Below are 22,578 nucleotides of genomic sequence, written 5' to 3'. Positions count from 1 at the left end.
ACTCTCAGTATAGTGAGAAACAACCTTGAGAAAAATCCAGTTGCTAGTGACAATGATAGAAAAGAGGAGAAATGAAAGACCTCCAAGGACACAACTGTTCTTGTCCAGAAAACAGAGCATTTAGAGAGAATAAGGGTGCTTTACTGGTGGGCCCCGATGCAGGAACTCATGAAGTGCTCAGAATGTATTCCTCACGAATAGAAAGGCTCTATTCTATACAAAGTGCGTGGTGGTAGCGGGAAATTGTCAGGTTAAGCTTCGCGAAGGGAGTGATCTTGGGGCAGATTCTTGGAAGATAAGTCATGTACCGACCATGTGACTAAAATCAAAAGAAGAGAAAGACCCTCGCCTGTTTGGAAAATACTGGTCAAAAACCAAACAAAGGGACTTCTGTTGCTGGCCAAGGAGGGTGATAGGGATTTAACCGCTGACCGGAAACAAACAAAAGTGATCGTGGCAGGAAAAGGTCATAAGCTGGTTGTTTGCCCTTGAAATATCGTTTCCAATAGCATCAGTTTTAAGTGGTACTTTCATTCCTGGCTAACCCACAAAAGCTTGTTTCCTGCACATGACGGAATTTCAACTGCGTTCTCTGTTAAGTAGGTTTTGTGGCCTGGTTTGAAGACACAGTCCCCACTTTAACATTGTTTTCCTGGAGGAGATTTTGGGAGACAAGAGCAAAGAAACCATGTTTATTCCAAAAGCCCTTTTACCTGCTGCCAGGTGCCTGCTGAAATGGAAATGGAGAGGTGTGGGTGACAGGTCTGGCCTCTGGGAACAGTTAGGCGTCTTTTGGTCAGTGGATGAAGGTCTTGTCTAAGCATTGAGGGCTCGCTCCTCCGTGGGGAGGGCTGTCCGAGGCTCTGGGCTGCCCTGAAAGGGTAACTGGGGAATTCTTATGGACCCAGAGGCTCTCCAGCTTGATACAGCTCCTTTCAACCCAGGTAACGTAATGAGTGAAAGGAGTGGTGGGAGATGATAAATGGCAAATAAATATCAATGTTCAGCAGGTAATAGGGTCTGTGGACATTTAGCAAAACAGAGAACACATATTCCTGTGGGGCAGAGAAAATACTCACCGGGTATTCTGTCGGCTCTTACATTGCCCCGTCTCCCTTGTAGCTGAGTTGGGTCCACCTGATAAGTTTTGGTCAATGGATTCTGAAGCGAAATGTCAAGCTGGGTGGTCAACCGCCAGGGTGCTTCCTCCACCTCTCCTTCCTCCCCCCAGTAATCTTGGATGCTACTAATTTATATGATGGGTCACAGGAAGGAGGAAGCCTGGATCCCTGAGTTGCTGCTTGGAGCAGAGCCCTCACCAACCCTCAGTGGACTTTGAGTGAATGAACAGTAATCTTTCGTTGGGTTAAGCTGCTAAGCTTTTTTTTTGTTTTATTTGTTATGTCATCAGAGCCCATTCTGTCTTGACTAATATACTATTTAAGTCTGAGCCAGACGGTTGCTGCCATACATAATGCAGGATTGGTGTTGCCTAATATCCCAGTTTTTCAAAACAAGCCAGAAATGGACATTTTCATGTGACTCCGGGTTTGAAATGCTGGCGACATATTCAACTTGAAAACACCATGGTTCTACGCTTTGTAGACCAAACATGTCGGTGGGCTGAGTTCAGCTTATCAGGGGCCAGTTTCCAATCTCTGAGGTCCCTCCAGCCTATTTAAGTATTTTACAAACTGAATGTCCTGTTACCATTCTAATTTCAGACTTAAAGGCAACAATTACGGGGATCAGTGGCAGGGAAATAAATGTCTCAGAAACTTCAAGCTAAAACGTACGAGGTCATAGCCAAGGAAGGTAACCCAAAGAGGAAGTTCTTCTGCTTCTTCTCTCTCCCCTCCTCTCTTCCCTGCCCTTCCCACCACCTTCCAAAAAGGATGTGAGGCGTGCCTTAGGTCAGATTCTCCAGAAGCAGATGCTGAGATGGGGCTTCAAGAGCAAGTGATTTTGCTAAGCAGATGCTCTCAGGGCAGGTTGGTTAGGGATGGAGAAAGCAGGGAGCGAAAGGGGAGGAGCCAAGCAAAGATGCCACCATCTCAGGCAACATCCTGCAGAAGGGAGCTTGTCCTGACCCTATGGGGAAGCTTGGAGGGCTAGTTACACCTCCGAGTTGTCCTGACCCAAAGCAAGGGGTCTGTGCTTTCATTCTCCTCAACCGGACAGTCGGGCTAATGACCAAAGTGGGGGTGCAAGGCAGGTATGTGAACACCAGGCACCACCAGCTCTCCGAGCCTGCAGGTGGAGTGGTCCAGGAGCCCAAGGGCAGCCCTTCAAAAAAGACCTGCAGGTACCCGCCATTGGAAGCACAGTGATGGGGGCAGTTGGGGGCGCAGGTGCAGAGAAATGCTAAAATGGGATGTGAGGGTATTGGGGCACAGCATGGATACGGCCCACGTTAGGCGTAAAAAGATCTAAGGAAAAGAATTCTCTAAAACTGCATCATTAGGGAATGGAAAAGAGTGATTTTGTTGGGAGCTCACGTAGTAGAGATCGTAGTTCTTTGTAAGCACATGGTAATTGTGTGACTTTGGGAATCTCGTTTAATTTCTCTGAGCCTCAGTTGGCTTGGGATGATAGGGTTGCTCTGAAGAACACAGAAGTAGTGTGTTAGGCACTTAAGCCTGGTGCATTTTGGTGCTCACCAAAAGTCCTTAGCACCTTCCTTCCACACACTCCTGGGACCCCGGGTCCAAGCACCTGCTGTCCGATGCTCTCCTCTGTCCGGACGCCCTTCAGTAGCCTGCACCTCCCCGCTTCCCCGGGCGATGCCTCCTCCCAGAACTGGTCCTTCTCTGGTCCACGGGGTCCTCTCCAGGGAGTAGATTCCACCTCCATCACTTGGAAGCATCTGATACAAAACTGATGCATGTTTCAACATTCCTAACCTAAAAGGACCCTCCAGCAATGAAATCAAGAAGTGTTAAAAATCTTGCTGTGCAGGTAGTTATTCTGGTTGTCAGAAATAGAGACAGAGGAAGAAGAAGGAGCTGCTTGTACGAACATATGAGAACTTGAACTGGAATCCAAGCTGACCAGGGTCCCGGGCAGCCTCAGGGACTCGATGGCCCCTCCATCTCACTCACTTCCCATCCTCCAGGGCCAGACGTGACAGGGGGCAGCAGCCAGCCTGGGTGCCCCCATTACAGTCCGCGACTACCTCTGTGCACAGTCCCCGGGGTGCTGGTGGCAGGATTGTGACATTTGTGGTTTTGTGGGACAGGAGCCCGACCAACAGCACTTTGTCACAGATTCATTTCTGTGATATACTAGGGACTCACCAACAAGGTCAACCCTGCTCCAAGCTGCAAGGTTAAAATTCACAGTCATCCACGGAGCACCTGCTGTGAGTCAGAAATGGTGCTTTGGCCCAACTCGGAGACAGTGCAGAAGATGGACAAATAAAAAGAGAATCTCCAAGGCAACGGAGAGGAGTGCTATTTGGGCGGGATGCGGGGGTGGTGAAGTGGGGACCGTAGCAACACAGGGGATGGATTCCTAACCGGTCCTTTCAGGGCGTTTGGGAACTTTCCAAGAAATAATAAGCTGAGAGCTGGGGGATGAGCACAAGTCAGAGAGGAGAAGGAGGCCGAGAGAATTCCAGGCGGTGAGAAGGGGTAGGGCAGGGCTTGGAAGACAGGACAGAACACACATGTTCATTAGAGGCGCTGCAAAGTGCAGCCCACCTGTCACCTGGGACGGAATATGTCGGGGATATTTCAAAGCACCATCACAGCAAGTTTTGTTACAGGAGAAAAGGATGTAAGTCAGCTAATAAGTAGGCTATAACCAGGTTTTCGTTTTGCTCTGTTTTGATTTTTTTTTATTGCAGGACTTCTCAGAACCTTTAGAATTCTTCTAGATGCTCATGTCCATCAGGAAATCCTCCAATGGACTTTTTTCCCAAGAAATATTTAGCGTGCTCCATGGAGCCCTTAGTGGGCAGTGCTACCTCGGTAGAGGCACCTGGCTGAAGCTCCGTGGACAAAACAGGGCTGAGAAAGTGGTCTCTGGAGATCGAAAGACCCAGGTTTTTTGACTGATTCTATGAACAAATTGTTCACTGTTTCTAGCTTTGTTTCCCTCATTGGTTAAAAAACAACAACACAAATAATAGTTCCAAAAATAATAGTTGTCAACAGTGGTTGCCCCTGGAGGCTGGAGATGGACTGGCAAAGGGCTTGATGGAATTTTCTGGGTTGACAATAACGTTCTGTATTACTCAGGTGGATGCAATTATCAAGTTCCACCCGTGATGCCCTTGAGATGTGCACATTGTACTGTATGTAAATCTTACCTCAGAAAAGTTAAACACGTGTTGCACTTTAACGATTTTCATGCCACGTTATTTAAGAGTGAAAAATACCCTGGCATCTGCAACTTACTTTTAAATGAGTAAAAGTTAAATGGGTTGGTAGATGGATAATTCTGTGATAAAGCAAATGCCGCTAAAAGGGAGCAAATAGAGCCTCTACGTGGTAGGAATTTGGGTGTACACTGGGTCACTCTGTCGAATTTTTTGGTAATTTTTTGCATAATAAAATGTTGGTGAAAAGGAATAGTAACTATTTCTCAGGTCAAATTTTCAGTACTTAGCACAGTGTCCAGAACAGAATACGTTGGTGATGATTGTTATTATTAATGGTAAGTAGATAGTGGCAAAATGGAGGCGGACAGAGCCTTTGGCTTTGGCAGTAATTCAGAGAAATTAAACCAGGGCCTAAAATAGAGTAGTTGCCGTGAGAATGAAGGTGGTGGAAACATTTCCAAGGTGCAGCTGCTAACACTTGGTGGCCAGTGGGTAACTGGTGTTGAGAGAAGGGGAAGAGGCTGGGATGCTGCTGCAGCTTCTGGTCTTGGCAATGGACGGATGCTGGTACCTTTCAGAGATAACCATCCTCTCCAGATGGAGGATAGCTGGCTCTAGAATGTCCTGGGACTCCAGGCAGTTTTGTTGCCAAGGAGCCGCCGCAGCCCTGACCCTTTGACAAGTCTTATCTTCCCCCCTTCCAAAGAACAGTTCAACATATGTCAAGCTTTGTTTCCACCCATGAAGGGAAAATCTTAAGGCTTCAAGACCCTCCCTCAGGAAGATGCTTCAAGGGACACTCTTTAAAGTACTTTGCAGATTTCTCTGGAAACGACACCCTTCGTGGTCCTGATGTCTGCAGGTTGTTAAGAAAGTGGTAGCTCCGTGGAGGGGAGTGGCCGCTCAGAGAGCAGGCTGCATCCTTCCGCCGGCTGGAGTGCAGTTCCTGCAGCCCTGAGAGCTGATCCTCGCTGGGCAGTGCTTGTACCAGCGCTCGGGGCAGGGCCGGCACTCAGATCAGCGTTGCCATCAAAACTGGGACCCACAGGTGGTAGAACGATGCTTCCCAGTACAACTACTTTTTCTAGCCAAGAAAGTGCTGAACGTTGAGAGTTATTGTTTTCATTATTCAGCACTCTTCCCAAGCAAGGGTTCTGTCCTTCATAAAAGCTTTCCTGTTTTTTGATTTTCCATAGGCCTTGCGTTGGGGATTGAAAAAGTACTATTTGTTTCGGTGTTCAAAGAAAACATTTTAATAGTCAAGCTTATGCCACAGATGAGAGTTCGCGGTTCCAGGCCAGGGATTGTACCAACGGCAGGGCTGGGCTCAGCCTTCTCCACAGCGATGCTGCTGGAAGTACTGTGCACACATGGGACCGGTGCTGGCTCAAAAACTAGTACCGGGCTGCTGTGAGTAAGGAGAAGTTGAGAGTGAGAATTTAGAAGGTTTCAGAGCAGTTTTACATGGCATGACATCCAGTGCGTGACCAGGGGACACGTCCATCTGGCATGTCTATAGGGTCCTACAGAGGCTCAGGAGTCTTCTCAGTCTCTCTGACCTTACCACTCTCCTTCTTCACGGACACAGCCGAGCCAGCAATGAAAGCCCGTTTTCCAGGCCCCAGAGCACCAAGAGCGCCACCACGTCTATCCACTACCCCCGAGGACATTGCCTCTGCTCTGCTGGCAGAGAGTCCTGCTTCTGAATACAACCTGTGTGGTACCAAACCCCATCCCTGTGATTCTTCATGTATCAGTTAGCTTCTGCTGCGTAAGAAATCATCCCAACTCAGTGGCTTAAAATGACACATTATTGGTTTTCACGATGCTGAGAGCTGGCTGGGTTTTGTTTGGCATCCCTTCTGGTCTGGGCCAGCATCAGCTGTTCTTTCCTGGGGTGGCTCACATGTCTGGGGCCTTTGCTGTGTTGGCCGGGATGGTTGAGCTCATGCTCCGTATGGTCTCTCGATACCCTGCAGGCCTCCCTGGGCTTATTGGGATGATGGGGAACAGTGCCCAGCAGCAGGAGAGTAACCCCCAATGGGCAAGTGGGGGTTAAGCCTCTGCTGATGTCATCCTGCTAATGTCCCATTGGCCAAAGCAGGTCATGTGGTCAGCTCCGGATTCAAACAGTGGAGAAACAGACTGTACCTCTTCATGGAGGGAACAAAAGCTACATTGCAGAGAGGCGGGCATACAGGGACGGGAAGATTTCCCGGCTATTTTTGCATCTAATCAAGATTGAAGAGACCGAGTGACATTGTTTGCTCCTGGCCCATAGTAACTGCTCACTAAAGAGCTACTGAATGAATATGTTTACTTTTTTTTTTTGCGGTACGCGGGCTTCTCACTGTTGTGGCCTCTCCCGTTGCGGAGCACAGGCTCTGGACGCGCAGGCTCAGCGGCCATGGCTAACGGGCCCAGCCGCTCCGCGGCACATGGGATTCTCCCAGACCGGGGCACGAACCTGCGTCCCCTGCATCGGCAGGCGGACTCTCAACCACGGTGCCACCAGGGAAGCCGTGAATGAATATGTTTTTAAGAGACCTTCAGTTTTCCTCCTCTTCACATATTTGAGGTTAAGATGTTCAAAGTACACTGCTCCCAGAGTCTGGTTCTGACTGTCGATGGCCTTGGATGCCAAAAACGCTTAGTCATCTGTTTACTCTGTCATCATGGAAGAAGCCAGTAAAGTCCAGTGACCTTAGTAAGAGGAACTGTATGGCTTTTGTTTCCCATATAGAAGCAACCACTGGTGTAGACTGGGAACTCGATCTTCATTCATTGTGTGGTTGTTAAGACAACACCAACTGGTTTCAGCTATTCACGCAGGTATTCACACATAACATTGTGCATAAAGAATAGGGAGTAGGGATCAGCTGGTGAAATTGTTGGGCAAAAAATGGCTCCATCAGGCAGATATCTGGAGAAAACTCTAATTCGAAAAGATACACGCACCCCAATGTTCATAGCAGCACTATTCACAATAGACAAGACGTGGAAGCAAGCTAAGTGTCCATCAACAGATGAATGGATAAAGAAGATGTGGTGCATATATACAATGGAATACTACTCAGCCATAAAAAGGAATGAAATAGTGCCACTTGCAGCAACATGGATGGACCTAGAGATCGTCATACTAAATGAAGTAAGTCAGACAGAGAAAGACAAATATCATAGGATATCACTTATATGTGGAATCTAAAAAAATGATACAAATGAACTTATTTACAAAACAAATAGACCCACAGACATAGAAAACAAACTTATAGTTCCCAAAGGGGAAAACATGGTGGGGGGAGGATAAATTAGCAATTTGGGATTAACAGATACGCACTGCTATATATAAAATAGATAAACAACAAGGACCTACTGTATAGCACACGGAACTATACTCAATATTTTGTAATAACCTAGAAAGGAAAAGAAATCTGAAAAAGATTTTTCAGAATCACTGTGCTGCACACCTCAAACTAACACAGCATTGTAAATCAACTATACCTCAATTTAACAAAACAGAAGGGCTTCCCTGGTGGCGCAGTGGTTGAGAGTCCACCTGCCGATGCAGGGGACACGGGTTCGTGCCCCGGTCCGGGAAGATCCCACATGCCACGGAGCGGCTGGGCCCGTGAGCCATGGCCGCTGAGCCTGCGCGTCTGGAGCCTGTGCTCCGCAACAGGAGAGGCCACAGCAGTGAGAGGCCCGCGTACAGCAAAAAAATAAAAAATAAAAAAACAGAAAAAAATGAATAGAGAAACTTGAGCTTGCAGAAAAAGTTTTCTTGCCTTTTCTAATAAACCTCACGTTTCCAGAAAAAAAAAAAAAAAAGGAAAATGGCCCCAGCAGTCATCTGAGTGGACGCACACCCACTGGCGTGCAGAGAGTGGCGCTCTGGTGCCACCAGGCTTACGGACAGGTTCATGGACCAGGTTCTTCCTTTACATAGCTCCATAGCTAAGTGGTCCAGGCATCCAGCCCCATGACAGGTCTTTTCCCTCAGCTGGATCGAGTGAAGCTTCTTTGTCAGAAGGTCTTCCAGTTGGGGGCCCATCACTGGCAACCCATGCCAACCACTCTCACCCTGGTTCTCTGGAAGAAGCTCTTCAGCTGGGTCATTTGAGGAAGCTGGGGTGGTCTGCATGATGATACGACCAGGATGCTTCTGTTTCTCTGGAGGATTTCCTGCCCTCCCCTGCAGCCTGCATCCTACGGCCATCGCTGGGTTTCTGTGCACCAGCTCCAATATTCCTCCACGCATCACCTCTCTCTATACGTTGGGGTGCGTCAGAGGGGCCTGGGGCTGATCTAGGAAAAAAAGATATGACCACAGGAAGCTGTAACACACAGCAAGCTTCATTAGGCTCTTGGACAGGGTTGCATGAGAGACAAGGTCTGTCACAGCATGAGACCCTGCATAGGGACCACCATCCAGAAAGGGAAGAAGAAAGGAACTCCTCAGGAGGGGGGGTGTCCCATTGAGGCTGCCCAGCTGCCCGGTGGGGCGTCTCTGGGTCAGAGGACTGAAGGACCGAAGCGGTTTGGGGGTCTTACAACCACAAGGCTCTCATCAGTAGCCTTCAGATGTGAGGTGAGGTTTCATGGGGTATGCAAAGCAGGCAGCTTCTAAATAACTAAAACTTTACTCATTCTGGCTATTTTAAACTGATTGGCTGTGTAAAAACTGGTGTTAGATGCCAGCAAGCCTTCAGGTAATGGGTCTCAGCTTATGCTCAAGATATAAACCACTGAGGGGCCAACACCCAGAGGCCACCTTCGGATCACTCCTATAACCCCATAACTGGGTTCTGGGGTGTTCTTCTGAAGACCAGGATGAGGTCACCCCGAGTTAAGATGCTGTGGTTCCCCTAAAAGGAGAATAAACGTATGACAGGGGAGAGCCTGAGTGGCGACTGGGAACCACGTTGCTCCGATGACCTCAGACCACATCCAGCCGATTCCTTACTCAGGATCACAGACCCTGTGGAAGCTGTCTCTTCCCTGCTGGGGGGAAGTTAGCTGGCCTGCGGGCCTTAGCCGATGCCTGCTACCTACACATCGCCTCTTCATTTCCTGATGTGACTGGAGCCAGTCTGAGGAAATGCCATCTCTTCCATTTGTCTCCACTGATTGAGGCCGGGGAGGGTCACGTAGCCCAGTGTTTCCAGTAGTGAGCTCCAGGGAATCTAAGTCTCGGGAAGAAATCTGGGAACAAACGTTCCATGGTACCATACATTTAGAAAACGCTTCATCAACTAGTTCCCTCCTAGGGATTCCCAAGACACGATTGTAAGTTCAAGGATCCAAGACTATAGAGGAGTGAGTGTGTCAGGTAGAGCATCCTTTGGGGAGACTCTTGAAGATACATCACTTGGGAGGAAAATTCAAAACGGCCCTGAGGTCTTCCAAGGATTTAGGAACTACAAGGTACTGAAATTCAGATATTAAGGGTATTTTGAGTTCATTATGGTTGCACGGCATAAAGGACAGATGAGGCGAGAGAGAGAGAGAGAGAGAGAGAGAGAGAGAGAGAGAGAGAGAGAGAGAGAGAGAGAGAGAGAGGGAGGGAGGGAGGGAGGGAGGGAGGGAGGGAGGGAGGGAGGGGGAGGGAGGGAGGGAGGGAGGGAGGGAGGGAGGGAGAGGTTCTGAGAAATAAGCTAGTAAGACAAGGGGGTCAGTTTAATGCCCTTGGTCGAATGAACCACAGTTTTCATCTGAACCATGTCTGACCTTGCTTTTGCTGAGGGTTGCAGGGAATCTCAGATTCAAAGTCACATACTAAACTAAAGACCTGTTGGCTTATTCAGGGTTCCTAAAGAACAACCAAAGTCCAGGCCACTCCCCCGCTTTTTCTCTGAGCCTCCTGATGTATTTAAACACGAACAACATAAGGTTGCCAAACTCACACATCGTATTTCATTTGTAATTCAGCGGTGTCCTACCACCTCCGTGCCTGGGTGTGTGAGTCCCATCTGGAGACAGCACAAAAGATGACACGAGGCCTGGCCTGAGGCCCTGCTGACCCCTCCCTGGGGTGGGCCGAGTGCAAATTCCTCCACTGACACCAGAAAAGTCAGAGGCTCATCGTGACGGAGGCACGAGGCTAAGATCTGTGATTATTAATCATGAATAACCCTGTGATACGTTCCGTTGCATGCAACCTTATTTTTCCCATTTTATGTTACAAGTTGGAAACACAGACGTTAGCTGTCATTCCCCAAGATTTGCAGTCTTTCATTTTTGTCGCTGTGGAACCTGGGATGAGTCTAAGATGGTACATTGGATGGAATTTAGTGACGTATGGTCCAAGTTTACACTTGGGCTCCACCATCTGCCAGCTCTGTGCCCTTGGGCACTCGGTTAGCCTTGTGGGGCTGCAGGGGTCACAGCGGTCCACCCACCCTGGGATTTTTGTAGGTATTAAATGCGAGGTTTTAGCATAGCACCCAGGGAGTGCCGATCAATTATAGGGATGGTATTTTGTAACTCCCCCCTCCAACCACGCGTTGTTGACTTTTCCTCATTTCATTAAATCATCTTCCTCAACGTTATGTTTAATATCTACACAGCATTTCATCCGAGGACTGTACCGACTTTTGTCCAGTCCCTCCCCTATTGTTCGAGGTTTAGGATGTTCATGTTTTCCTTCGTTATAAAAGTGCTGAAACATATAGCTGCATTCTTTGTTTAGCACATCCACATTTCTAGCATTTTAATTTCTGGATCAGAATTCTGAGGTAATTGCCGCATGAAGCCCAGGCCTTATCACCCACGTCCCCTGGGGAGAAATTTCCTACTCTTTAACAATGAAGAGTAAAAATACTTGAAGCTTTGCTCAGTCCTGCCTTGAACCTCTGCAAAGGTTTTGACCTCGATCTGTGAACATCCTTGGCTTCCGCTGAGGTTTCACGCTGGGTAAGTGGTTTGAGGAGTCGTGAGGAGGAAAACTTCTGCTCTCAAGTTCACTTGAAGTGCAACCTCGTTCCTCCAGCTCAGAGGCGCTCATGGGACAGAAGCAAGCATCGTGGAGGCAACGAGGCTTCGCGGGTGTGCCCCCCCGCCCCCCCAGGTCCCCTGCGGGATGGTCTGCGTGCACCCTTTCTTTAAAAAAAAATTTTTATTGGAGTCTAGTTAACTTACAATACTGTGTTAGTTTCAGGTGTACTTTTTTGGTTTTGTTTTGCTTTTTTTGTGTTTTGCTGGTGATGAATGCCCCACAGCCTGAATCAAGCATTCCCTCGGCTTTTAGTGGACTTCCCTGTCCACCTCCCTCAACAACTACCAACATTGGCATTGTCGCACCTGGTCTCCACAGGGCTTGGAAAGTCCATCCACGCCTCTCCTAGCCCATCATCCTTATGTGGCAAGATTGTCCCCTTCCCCACCTCCGGGAGCCTCTCCCCACCCAGAGCAGAAAAATGTCCCTAGGAGTAAAAGTTTTTAGGAAAGCTTCAGAGTTTCCAATCCCAGGTACAAATCCATCCAGACCCTCTCTTGCTTGAGTTGCTTCTGCATCCTGGCTCTGCCAGCTCGTGAGATGTCAGAGAAAAGACTGCCTTCCCCCCTCCGCTTGCATCTATGGAATCTGGCCTTCCTAAGCAACAGTGCGTTTGGGAACAAAGAATTCTTTGTATTTTGTATCATGCCATTGGTTCCACGTGATCAGTCTGTGCTTTCTCTCTCCCACAGGTGACGGAGCTAAAGGTACAGTTTATCCCATGATACATTGTATATTTGTGTAACTTAGGGAACAGCCTTGGGCCAACCAGAGTTTGTGTCTCATAGGCTGCTTTCCACCTGCTTCTCTGTTGCTCATTGAGAATGTCTTCCAGGGACTTGGAGATGACATAGTTTCAGACACATCCAGTTCTAGCGGGATCTGCTCACGGAAGTCACACCGGCTTCGTTCCTTCCTCTCTCCTCCCCCCTCCCCTTCCTTCCTTCCCTCTGCTCTGCTTTCTTTCCCCTCCTTTGCTAGCTCTCTTAATAATAAGCTGCTCAGAAGAGTCTGGATGGGGCAGTAGCCGGCCTTTGGAGGACCCTTTCAGTCCAGCTGAGTCCGGGCTTCGCCAGGAACGCCCACGCAGGCTGCTGGCTGCCATGAAACAGGAAAGTCCTCCCTGGTCGAGTAAAACACTCCCCAGATATTGACCGAGCGCCTGGTGAGGGGCCGATGCTCCAACAACAACTTCATCCACTGGACAAATGCCCAGTTGAGACTCACCTCTGTTTTTCCTTTGGGAAATCTGCATAATGGAAAAAAAAAAAAAATCACAGGTTTGGAAATCGGAGGAGCTGGTTGCAAGTCCCAGCCCCAGCAGGTACTCGCTGGCCCCTGGAGGAAACACTGTCAATTCTCCAAGCCTCAGTTTCCAGCTAGAAAAACGGTCATGATTCCCCTTCAGGTAAGAGACTATATGAAACCGCATTTTCGCCACCGTAAGTGCAGAAAATAAGGGCTGCCTCTCCCTTTCAGAATCTGCTCGGATTCTCCTCCCCGTAGAGAACAGTGATGGTCTTCTGAAATCAAACTGTCAGCCACGTGCTAATTCCACCCGGTGACACCTCCGAGGCAGGGTAAGTCAGGGCGCTGGAAAGGGGGACGCACAGGACTGGGGCAGTTGGTGGAGGCTTTAGGACATTCTCTTCCTTTTTTAATGAGAAAAGAAACCTGGGTGTGTAAATGGATAAAGCGTGTCAGTATCTTTGGTGAGAAAAGGGAATTAGATTATATAACGTCTATGGAAGCGCCACGGAAAAGGTACCGATGTGCTGTGAGCGTCGGACGCCCATAAGAGACTCCAAACAGCACTGGGTACCGAGCATGGGCTCTGCTGCCACGTGCCTGGTTTGAATGTGGCCTCTGCCATTTCTTCACGGGGTGTCTTGAGAAAATCACTCAGTGTCTTACTGTGTCTTGGTTTCCCCGTTGTAAAAAAGAGGCTGATGGGGTGCCTGTTTCCAAAGACTGCTGTAAAGATAGAATGATCTGATTCACACAAAATGTTCAGAATGATGCCACACACGCAGGAAGCACCAGGCAAATAGGAGCTATTCTTGTTGTTATTACGTTGGTGAGTGACTTGTGGGTGACTTATCTCTAGGGAGCTGAGGTAGCACAGTGCAGCCAGTCGGGACGAGCTCGTCTGATGTGTCTTCACTTTCTTTCCTCAGGGAGTTTGCCCAATTCTCATTTTCCCTAGCTAGAAGATGGGAGGAGATAATTTAATAATAATAATAATAAATGGGGTCTGGTGACTATTCTGTTAATTATCATGGCAAGTAGCCCAGCGGATACTCTCCGTGGTCCTCAGGATACATTGCTCAACACAGATGCCTGGAGTGGGGTCCCATCTGGCTGAAGAGGGGCCTCCAGAAGCGGGAGAGAGGTCTCGGCAGGCCTTTTCCTCGGCTGACCGTGGGGAGGCAGAGACGCTGGCCCAGGTTGGTGGGACAGCGTGTTGCGACCCACGAAGGGGCCAGCAGAGCATGGCGGTGACCGGCTCCCACGCCTCGAAGCCTCCAGAAGCGTGTCAAACAGGTCACAGCCAAAGCCAGCGGGCCCTCAGGGCCTGGCTGCAGGGGGCCACGTGGAAGGAGGCACAGGGCTGGGAGAGCAGGTCCCGGCTGCGGAGCTCATGCCAGGATGGCGGGCTGATGAGACTGGCTCAATCAAGCCAGAAGCAAGATCTATTCCCCACAGCCCACCCTACCTGAGCTTCCTTCCTCTGAATCCTTAGGGGTTGGAGCAGGAAGATCTTCTCAGACGTCTCCAGGCTGAGTCCTGGCCTGAGGGGCAGTGGCCTCTGTCATGCAGGCCTCAGAGTCGGATCATGGGGGCACCCAGGAAGAGGGCTGTCTGGGGAGGCCGGAAAATCATGCTTATCGGTCCCCATCAGCACCGTGGATTGTGGGAATCTCCTCTGTCTGTGTCTGTCTCACACGCACGCACGCACACACACACACACACACACACACACCCCAAATATACACACACGCCCCTGCTTTGCCTGGCAAGACTCTGAACACAGCGTGTGTAACACTGCAGCCCACACTAGGACTTACCTCGATTTGGGTTCCACAAGAGAAGGCGGCTGGAAGGCAACCGGGGACCGCCTGACACCCTATGACAAGCTGGCTGGATGCTGGAACATCCGGGGTCGTTAGAAATGACCCACACCTGAGCCCCCTCCCAGGCCACCGCGTCCACGGCTCTGGGCCCGGGCGAGTATATTCCCAGGCTCTCGGGGGATTCTGAGGAACAGCTGAGGGTGAGATCTGAGATATGAAAAGAGGCTAAATGGTTTCACTGGGCCTGGAAAGATGCTGGCTGGGGGTAGGACGGGGGAAGGCCAGCAGGCCACCTCCTGACTGCGGAGGCCAACAGAACGCAAAGCGTCTGTGGCAGAGAGGGACGTCCCCTCATGCATGGGCGCTCCAGATGGGGGACCCTCGACATAAGGTGGGGAGAAACTGCCAGAAATCCAGGAAACTCATTCAGTGAAACCAAGTCCCCTTGTCTTGAAGCTTCCACCCAAGAGGACTTGCTAGAGATGGAGGATGCTTTCCGAGCTCGAAGGGGGACAAGTTGCAGAGAGCCCGAGGAACACCAGCTTTCATTTGTCTACCTCTCCGCAGCAGCTCTTCAATTGTCCTTCCAGCCTGTCCTGCCCCACAGGTTAGAATGTTCTCAACAGAGCTTTGCTTATTTGAATTATCTCATGAAGGTCAACATTTAATCACGACTCGATTGAAGGCCCATGGAAGACAGAGCTGAAAGAACCCATTTCTTGGAGCTGTGTTCCAGTACCCGCCCATGTGGTAGAGCACAGAGGGGTCTAGACAGACAGGGCAGGTAGCAGGGCCCTTCTGCTGTTGGGGGCTGGGACCGTGGACGTGATTTGGTTCCCTGCAGAGATGCTGTGAAGAGATGACCTGTGCAATGTCTGAGCCCCTTAAAATTATGTTGTTGATAAAGGATGGAACCTACCTGCACACACGTGTTGTACACACAGTGTATTTCATCTTTGCAGACTCCACTGGGAGGGGAGGGGGATGGGACCGAGGACTGGGGGACCTCTTCGTTCTCACACAGGCTGCCACTTGCGGTGAGAACGGGCACACCCAGAGCTCCTCTCCTGGCCGAGTCCAGGCTCTCCACACCCCCCAGGGCCTCTTGGGATCATTGTGTTTACTCTCAAATACGCAAAGCTGGGCGCTGTCTCTTTAAACAGTAGAGGCTGAGAGGCTCTCAGGCCACCATGACATATCCCAGCATTGGACCAGCCCCTGAATAAACTGCGTGGACGCCCGGTCTGGCTTCAGTTACAGGGAGCACCCCCAGGGCACATCTCGAGAAGCCTGGCTGGAAGCAGCGGGGCTAGATCTGCCAGCTGCCGGTCTTTCCACCGCCCTGTTCCGGGGGGGCCTCGCCTGGGCCTCCGTCACGTTTGACTGCAAAGAAAGCCGCGGGGAGGAAGGGGTTACACCGTTTGGCCTGGTGAGTTGTCTTGGCAAACTCTGCCTCTGGATGGTGTGTGCTTATGCTTTGCAGAGAGCTGCCCAGCCCCGCGTCCTGCCAACCACAAATGGAAAGCGTTGCAGGGGAGGTGGCACGTGTGTGTTGGAACTCACCGGAGAGTCAGAGGATTTCTAAAATCCTTGGTTAAGAGCTGGATATATACTCTGGCTGGGGAGGCGAGAAGGACCCTCTAGGAGCATCTAGAAACCTCAGTGTACGCACAGTGGAAGGGAGAAAGGGGACCAGATGCGCCTTCCCTGATGGGAAACAGCTCTGCACACGCAGCTGACAGGTGGCCTTGGATTGGTAAGCAGGTTAGGGAGAAACCTAACCTCTGCTCCACCTGTAGCGGAGCCCTGGCTGGGCTCTGGGTGTGGCCGAGCTGGTGACACCAGCCACACTGGGTGGTATCCTGTCTTCCACACCTCGGGGCTGAGTAGGCGGGACGCAGGCGAGGGGCAGTGAGGTGACCGCCAGGGACGGGTGGGTTCAGGTGTCCCACAGTGTGGTGTGACCTGGTTATTGATAAAAGCATTGGATTCAAAGGAAAGGAAGAGATGAGCTATATCTGACCACGTGTGCACTTTTCTAAATGTATATACTTCATTTAAAAGTTTAGTTGGAACAAAAGAAAGGAAGGGAAAGAAACTCCTGAGTTAAATATGCTAATATTTATAAAGTGCTTAGAATAGTCCCGGGTACCTGGTGACCATGTGAACATTGGTTAGATAAATAAAAATGTCTGAATGGCATATGAAGAGGGGCAATAATTCCCAGGGCAAACCCGGCCTAGACCATGACCCAGGAGGCGAGAGGTCACTCCCATTGGTAGGTAGAAGGTAGTCCTTCTACCTACATATGTGCTTTCAATCTATGGGATTGATAAGCAATTTTAGTTTAGGGGGGTCAGGCTTTCCTTAAAAGGTTGTTGTGAGGATTAAATGTGAAATAATAATTAATAATGATAATAATAGTGACAATTACTGGGTACTGATCCTTTATTCTTTTCCAGACGCTATGCTAATTGCTTCACACACTCTTTTAATCAACACCATAACCCTTTAAAATGGCCATTCTCAGTCCTGTTTCCAGATGAGAAAACCGTAGCACCCCAAACTTCAGCTAACTGCCCAAATCCACAACCCTGAGTAAGCAGGGTAATCGGGTTCGTCTAAACCCAGTGGCAACGTGCCTAACCATTGGACCACACCACCTCTCACAGAGTGTGTCATGCGCGCTGAGCGAAAACTTTACAAGGAGTCTGCTTTTTAATCTAAGGATTTTTGAAAGCCCATTGTTGGAAGATTTTTTTCAAATTATTTTTACCTGAAGAATGTACAATTAGCTACAATAAGCAGCTACTTTCATATAGTAAAATAAGTAGCATGGGAGTATTTGACTCGTTCAGAGCGATGATGTTTTGTGACACAAACGCTGGCAGGTGTAGGTGTCTTGTGTACGACCTGCTGCATTAGCCGGCAGACGTTTAATACCCACCTTCCGGCTCCGGGTTCCTGCCTCAAGGCTGGACCCCCAGAGCGTCTTGTTGGGGCGCGCCTGTCGTGCGCCCGGAAGGGCTATCCTCTCTCCCCGTGACGCTGGGCGGACCCCGTTCAGGCGGCTGTGAATCAGCTGCTTTCCCTGGCTGCGCTTCCCCCACCTCAAATGGCCAACTCCCCACCCTGTGGCCGGGGACGCGAGCCGAGGCCGGGCGCCAAGCCAGGCAAACTCGCCTGGAGCGTTCCGGGTTGTGGTCTGGATTTCCCCAGCGACCCCAGGGCGCGCTGTCCTGCAGTGGGCAGGCCTCTCCCTCCTCCCCCAACCCTCACCCGAGCAGACCCGCTAGATCGGTCCCGGGAATCCGAGGCACCCGGCGCTGATCGCGCAGGCGGGCTTGGCGCGGGTGCGCCCCGCTAGGACTGTAGGGCAGGCCAGGGACGCCAGGACCCGAGGGAAGGGAGGTCTGCCAGCGCTTAAGTGCCATCTCCCCCTACCCGTGGCAGGGGCATCCAGGCTGGCTCTCCCCGCGGGCGCGGTCCGACTGCGTGCGCCCCAGAGCCCCGCGCTGGTCACCCACGGAGGCGACCTCTGGCGGGCTTTCCCACGTGGGCAGAAGGGCCAGTATATCGGTCAACTCTTGGTCTCCGTGACCTCCGCGGAGCCAGGGAAGCGGAGGTGAGAAAGCTCGCTGCCTCCTAGTTTCGAGGACAAGCCACCGCTGTTTTGGAGTCATCGACTTTCTCCTGGGGCGCAGTGAAGGCCGAGGAACTGGCTCCTGCCCTGCCTCCCTCCTCACTGCCCTCTCCCCTCCCCGGGTCCCGCCCCCCTGCACACGCTGACCCGGGGACACACCCTACTGCAGCGACGCAGACAGGGCGTTGTTCCCGTTAAAGGGGAACGCCGGGATCCTCCCTCCGGCCCCTAGCTCGGCGCACGCAGCCCCGCAGAGCAGCTGTCTTTCCGGACGCCAGCCGCCGAGCGGACGCACGCGGTCTGTGCCCGAGGCCACTCTGAGGATCTCCGAGGATCGGGGACAGCTATCCCTTTGGGCTGTAAGTGCTTTTGGCAGGGAAAGTGGAGGAGATGGAAGAGGAACGTGGGCATCTTTCGTAGACGGTGACAGAACGCGCGGAGCAGGGGGCCTCGGGCTGGCGCGGTCCCCGATCGCGGGTAGACCACCGCCTGTCTCGCGTCCTTCCTACGGGGCTTGTAGGGACCCATTGCGGGGTGCCTGGTGGTCTGTAAACCGCCGGGGACGCGGGTGCTGGTGTCCGGGTATGGGGCAGGGGCGGAGCACTTTTCGCCTCGCTGGACTCACTGGCAAAGCGGTCCCTGCGGTGGACATCTCCGGGGTACAGGACCCCCGTGCCCCCCACCCCCACCCCCTGCCCTCGGCATTAGGAGTCACTGGATTTAATTTAAACCTTCTGGGAGACATCAGAAAATCGTGCTTATTTCCTCTTGCACATTCCAGAGTTTCACTGAACGTGTTGCTTAAGGGGAGGAACGGAGAGGTTTGCGATTGGGTATTTTAAAAACCGAGTTATTGAAACGATGTCTCTGGCCCAAGATTCTGTCCTGAAGTAGCCCCCCAAACGCAGCTCATCTTCGCAGACGTGCAAATCCTCCCACAGGTCGGCGGATCTCAGTCCCTAAGGTCTGCAAAATGTGGGGCTAGGACCACGCCGTGGCGGAGAGAAGATGTCCTGCCGGCTCCGTCCGGCTGCGCTTCTCCTGGGACCCAACCCATTCCCTCCGCCTCTCCTTCCCACCGGACACTGGCTCCCCTCCATCCAGGCTCCTGGGCCCCTGTCCCGGGAGCGCAACGGCCCGGCCCGCAGGGCTGCCGGGGGAAGCGCGCGCGGTGGGCAGGAGGCGCCGGCCCCAGCAGTTCTCTCCGGCCGTTCTTTCCTCTCCGCTCTATCCAGCTCTGCGCCTTCTCTCCGGGGCCGCTGGTGTCGATGCCAAGCTGTGCTGGGGCCGGGACGGCTCCCCTGCGCGGGAGGAACTGGGTGGAAACTTGGGAGCCTAGCGGAATGCGGAGCGCCCTGGGGTCTGGGAACCCGGCTTCCCGCCGCGCGCTCTCCCTCCCAGCTCGCCGCTGGTGTCCCCGGGCCTCTCGCAGAAATCTGGGCCCCTTCCGCTCACCCCCAGCTCCACCCCACGGGGGAACGCGACCTCTCGCCCTCCGCCCCCCTTCTCCTCGTTGGGCTGCCCCCGGAACCCCCAGGTGGGTGGAGGCGCGCTGCGGCCTCTGCTTGGCACTCTGGAAAAACCTCGCCTCCCGGGGTGACTTCGACGTGCGTCGTGCGTACCACTTGTTTTGTTCCAAAAGCAGAAGATGTTCGGTCGCAGGCGGGCTCGACGGACTGTGGGGCGGGGATGCCGCGGTCGGCTGCTGCCCTCTCTCGGCGGTCGCCGGGCGGGGTGGGCGGGCGGGCGCGGCGCCAGGCCCGGGCCTTCCGAGCGCAGGACCCTCCCTCCGCGTCCCTCCCTCCCTTCTTTCCTCCCTCCTTCCTTTCCTCCCTCGCTCGCTCGGTCAGGCCGGTTCGCTCGGCCTCACGTCCAGTTCGGCCCTCTCTCCGGCCAGGCAGAGACTCCGCTGAGCACAACTCGCCGCCAGAATGCTTCTCCTGCTGCTGGGTATCATCGTCCTCCACGTCGCGGTGCTTGTGCTGCTGTTCGTCTCCACGATCGTCAGCGTGAGTCTCCGGCGGGCAGCGGGCTGGCGGCGGGCGGGAGGGGCGCCCGGGGCTCACCCCGAGCTCGGCCTCCGGATGGCGGTTCCAACTGTGTCCCCTCCAGTTTGCAGACAAAGCGTCTCAGACATCCCAGGGCCCTTTGCAGTTTCTGGCAATCCGCGCCTTTTCAAAAGTAGTTTTGCGAAAACCAGAGCAGATTCAGCGGGAGGAAGGAAGCGAGCGCGGGGCTAGGTGAAGCCACGCAGGCCTCTCTTTAAGCCAGAGAATTTAGGTACAGATCCAGGGGTTCCCCCCGCCCCAACCCCGGCCCTTCATTTGATAAGCTTGTGTAGCATTTTCCTTAATGCAGGGTCGTTGAGGAAGGAAGTGGAGTATTTAGGAAGGTTTGTTTTTTCTCCAAATGGCATCCGTCAGATGGGCGGTTTAGTTCATAAAACAGCCTTTAGGACTTGAAATTGGAAAGTTCAAACTGGCTTTTCCCTAAGAGTTCACAGCCCCAGGTCTGCTTTGCGCTGTGGACGTGGTAGCTTCTTAGAAAAGCCTCCTCCAGTACAAACAGGTCACTGGGATAACTTGTGTTGCAAAACCATCAGACGTCAAGCTCATTAGCTTTTAAACTTATTTTCTTGAAGCTAAGCCCAGACTCGGGCAGTTATGCGACCGTGGCCTTAACTTCTGTATATACAGCAAGTCCCAGGCGTGATGTTCTGGCCTGGTTCAAAGGTTGAGAAATAATTATGTTGGGGATTGGTGAGTTGGTCCATCGTTTACCAGCATCCTGCCAACATCTTAAGTGTGCCTTATGGCGATCTTGTCAGGTTGATAGGAATTGTAAGTAAGGAAATGGGCTCAGAGTGGCTGCGGCTTTGGGAATGATACCCGGGAGATGGGGGGTGGGGGGAGCTTGGATGCAGGTGTCCTGGGTTGAGTCCACGGCTCCTTCTACTACAGCACACACCTCGGCGCAGAGCAACTTATGTGTGTGTGTGTGTGTAGTACTTTTACACTTACAGAGTGCTTTTCACGAGCAAAGCCCCGGCCCTCCCCTCTGGCTGTCTGGGCCAGACCACCACATCTCCCCTTTCTCAAGCACGACCCTGGACTCTGGCTAGGCAGCCCCGGGGCAGGGCAGGGGCAGGCCCCGTAGACAGGTTGAGGAGGTTGCTCTTTGCCTACCCTTGGTCTTCTCCCTCCCCCTTTCCGTCACTCCTCACGGACTCCCCTGATTTACCACGTCTGGTTCTCTCCAGCAATGGATGGTGGGCAACGGACACGCGACCGACCTCTGGCAAAACTGTAGCACCTCTTCACTGGGCAACGTCCAACACTGTTTCACATCGTCAGCAAACGGTGAGAATGGTTTTTTGCTCCACAGGTTCGTCCTGATCTGTCCGCGGCATGTTTCTCTGTCCAGACCTGGAAGCACTTGTTCTTGGAAGACATAAGCTAGAGAGTTGTTGCCAGGGTGGGGTGGGACATGGCCAAGACGTCCCAAGACAAAAGGGGAGGGGCGGTCGCTTCACTGGCTACACTGAGATCCTGGGGAGTCTTTGTGCGTTCTCTCTACCTACAGAGAAGCCCTAAAGCACCCCACCCCCTGCTTCCCATCACTTGTGTAAGGCTTCTTGTGAACGAAGAAATGTGGACACACATAAGCAGTGATGATGCAAAACCTTAGGCAGACCCCACTGGGAGTTTCAGTCCAGTTAGCGTCTTTGGTTTGGTGGCAGGATATCCAGGAATGTCCTGTGTCTTCCTGGTGCAGTGATGGGGGGGCTGTCCTGAGGATAGACGGGCCAGCTTTTGGTCTCCAGTTATAGGATTTCCTCTCTGCATCTTGGGCCTCAGGGGTACCATTTAGCATCATAGCTGTTGAGCGATTCCTCGTTGCAAGATGGGGCATTGACGCTATTTGCACAACCCCAAGCTTAGCCCGGGAGTATTTCTGCTCTGTCCTTAGCATCTTTTCTGTGAGATATTGGAAACCAGGCTTTCCTGGGTTCAGGTTAAGGAGTTAATTGGCCATGGAAGCACTCACCAGCTACTTCCAGTGCCCAGAGGGACGGAGGGCTCAGTGGGGACCTGGTGTCTTTGGATGTGGAGAGGCAGAGAGAAACAGGATGCATTCTTTTTGGTGACTGGGAGGTGTCTGGTGGCAGCGTGGACCCTGGCAGGGGCCACAGTGCTCGGCATTGAGGACACGGTGGGCCAGGCTCTGCATGGTCTCGTGTTCCAAAGGACATGTCCTTAGCCTGGAGAGGGAAGTACCTATAGATGTGACAGAACTTTCCTGACATCTTGGGTTTAAAGACCAGCAAAGTACACGTTTTGATGAGGCTGCAGCCGCCCCTAGATCAAGTATTTCTGTTGAAGATGTTACGCTCAGTGAGAGAAACCAGTTCAGACGCAGCTCAACAAAGCAGGAAGGGCAGTGGCCCTTCGTTCTGTATGTGCACGGTCCAATTTCTTTGCGGGACTTTTCCCCTCAGGGCTCTGCACCCAGCAGTACTCAAGCTGTCCCTGAAGTATCACCA

At 52.1% G+C, this 22,578-nt stretch overlaps 1 protein-coding gene across 2 annotated transcripts in view; it reads left to right on the top strand.

Annotated features, from left to right (window-relative positions):
- The first annotated feature begins 11,890 nt into the window (after positions 1-11,890).
- The window catches only part of PMP22 (peripheral myelin protein 22), a 32,430-nt gene continuing 21,742 nt past the window's right edge, over positions 11,891-22,578 (top strand). The window contains exons 1-4 of one of the 2 annotated variants that reach the window (XM_059996699.1): positions 11,891-12,726; positions 12,798-12,898; positions 19,933-20,044; positions 21,295-21,394. In XM_059996699.1, coding sequence (XP_059852682.1) covers positions 19,967-20,044; positions 21,295-21,394 — 178 coding nt within the window. In that variant the 5' untranslated portion in view covers positions 11,891-12,726; positions 12,798-12,898; positions 19,933-19,966. Of the gene's footprint in view, positions 12,727-12,797; positions 12,899-18,113; positions 18,395-19,932; positions 20,045-21,294; positions 21,395-22,578 lie in introns of those variants that run through there. The other variant, XM_059996698.1, reaches the window with a different exon arrangement.

Source organism: Delphinus delphis, chromosome 19 (assembly GCF_949987515.2).
Source record: "Delphinus delphis chromosome 19, mDelDel1.2, whole genome shotgun sequence".
NCBI classification, from domain to species: domain Eukaryota; kingdom Metazoa; phylum Chordata; class Mammalia; order Artiodactyla; family Delphinidae; genus Delphinus; species Delphinus delphis.
The sequence above is the reverse complement of the archived record's forward strand: the minus strand, read 5'-3'. Positions and strand labels throughout refer to the sequence as shown.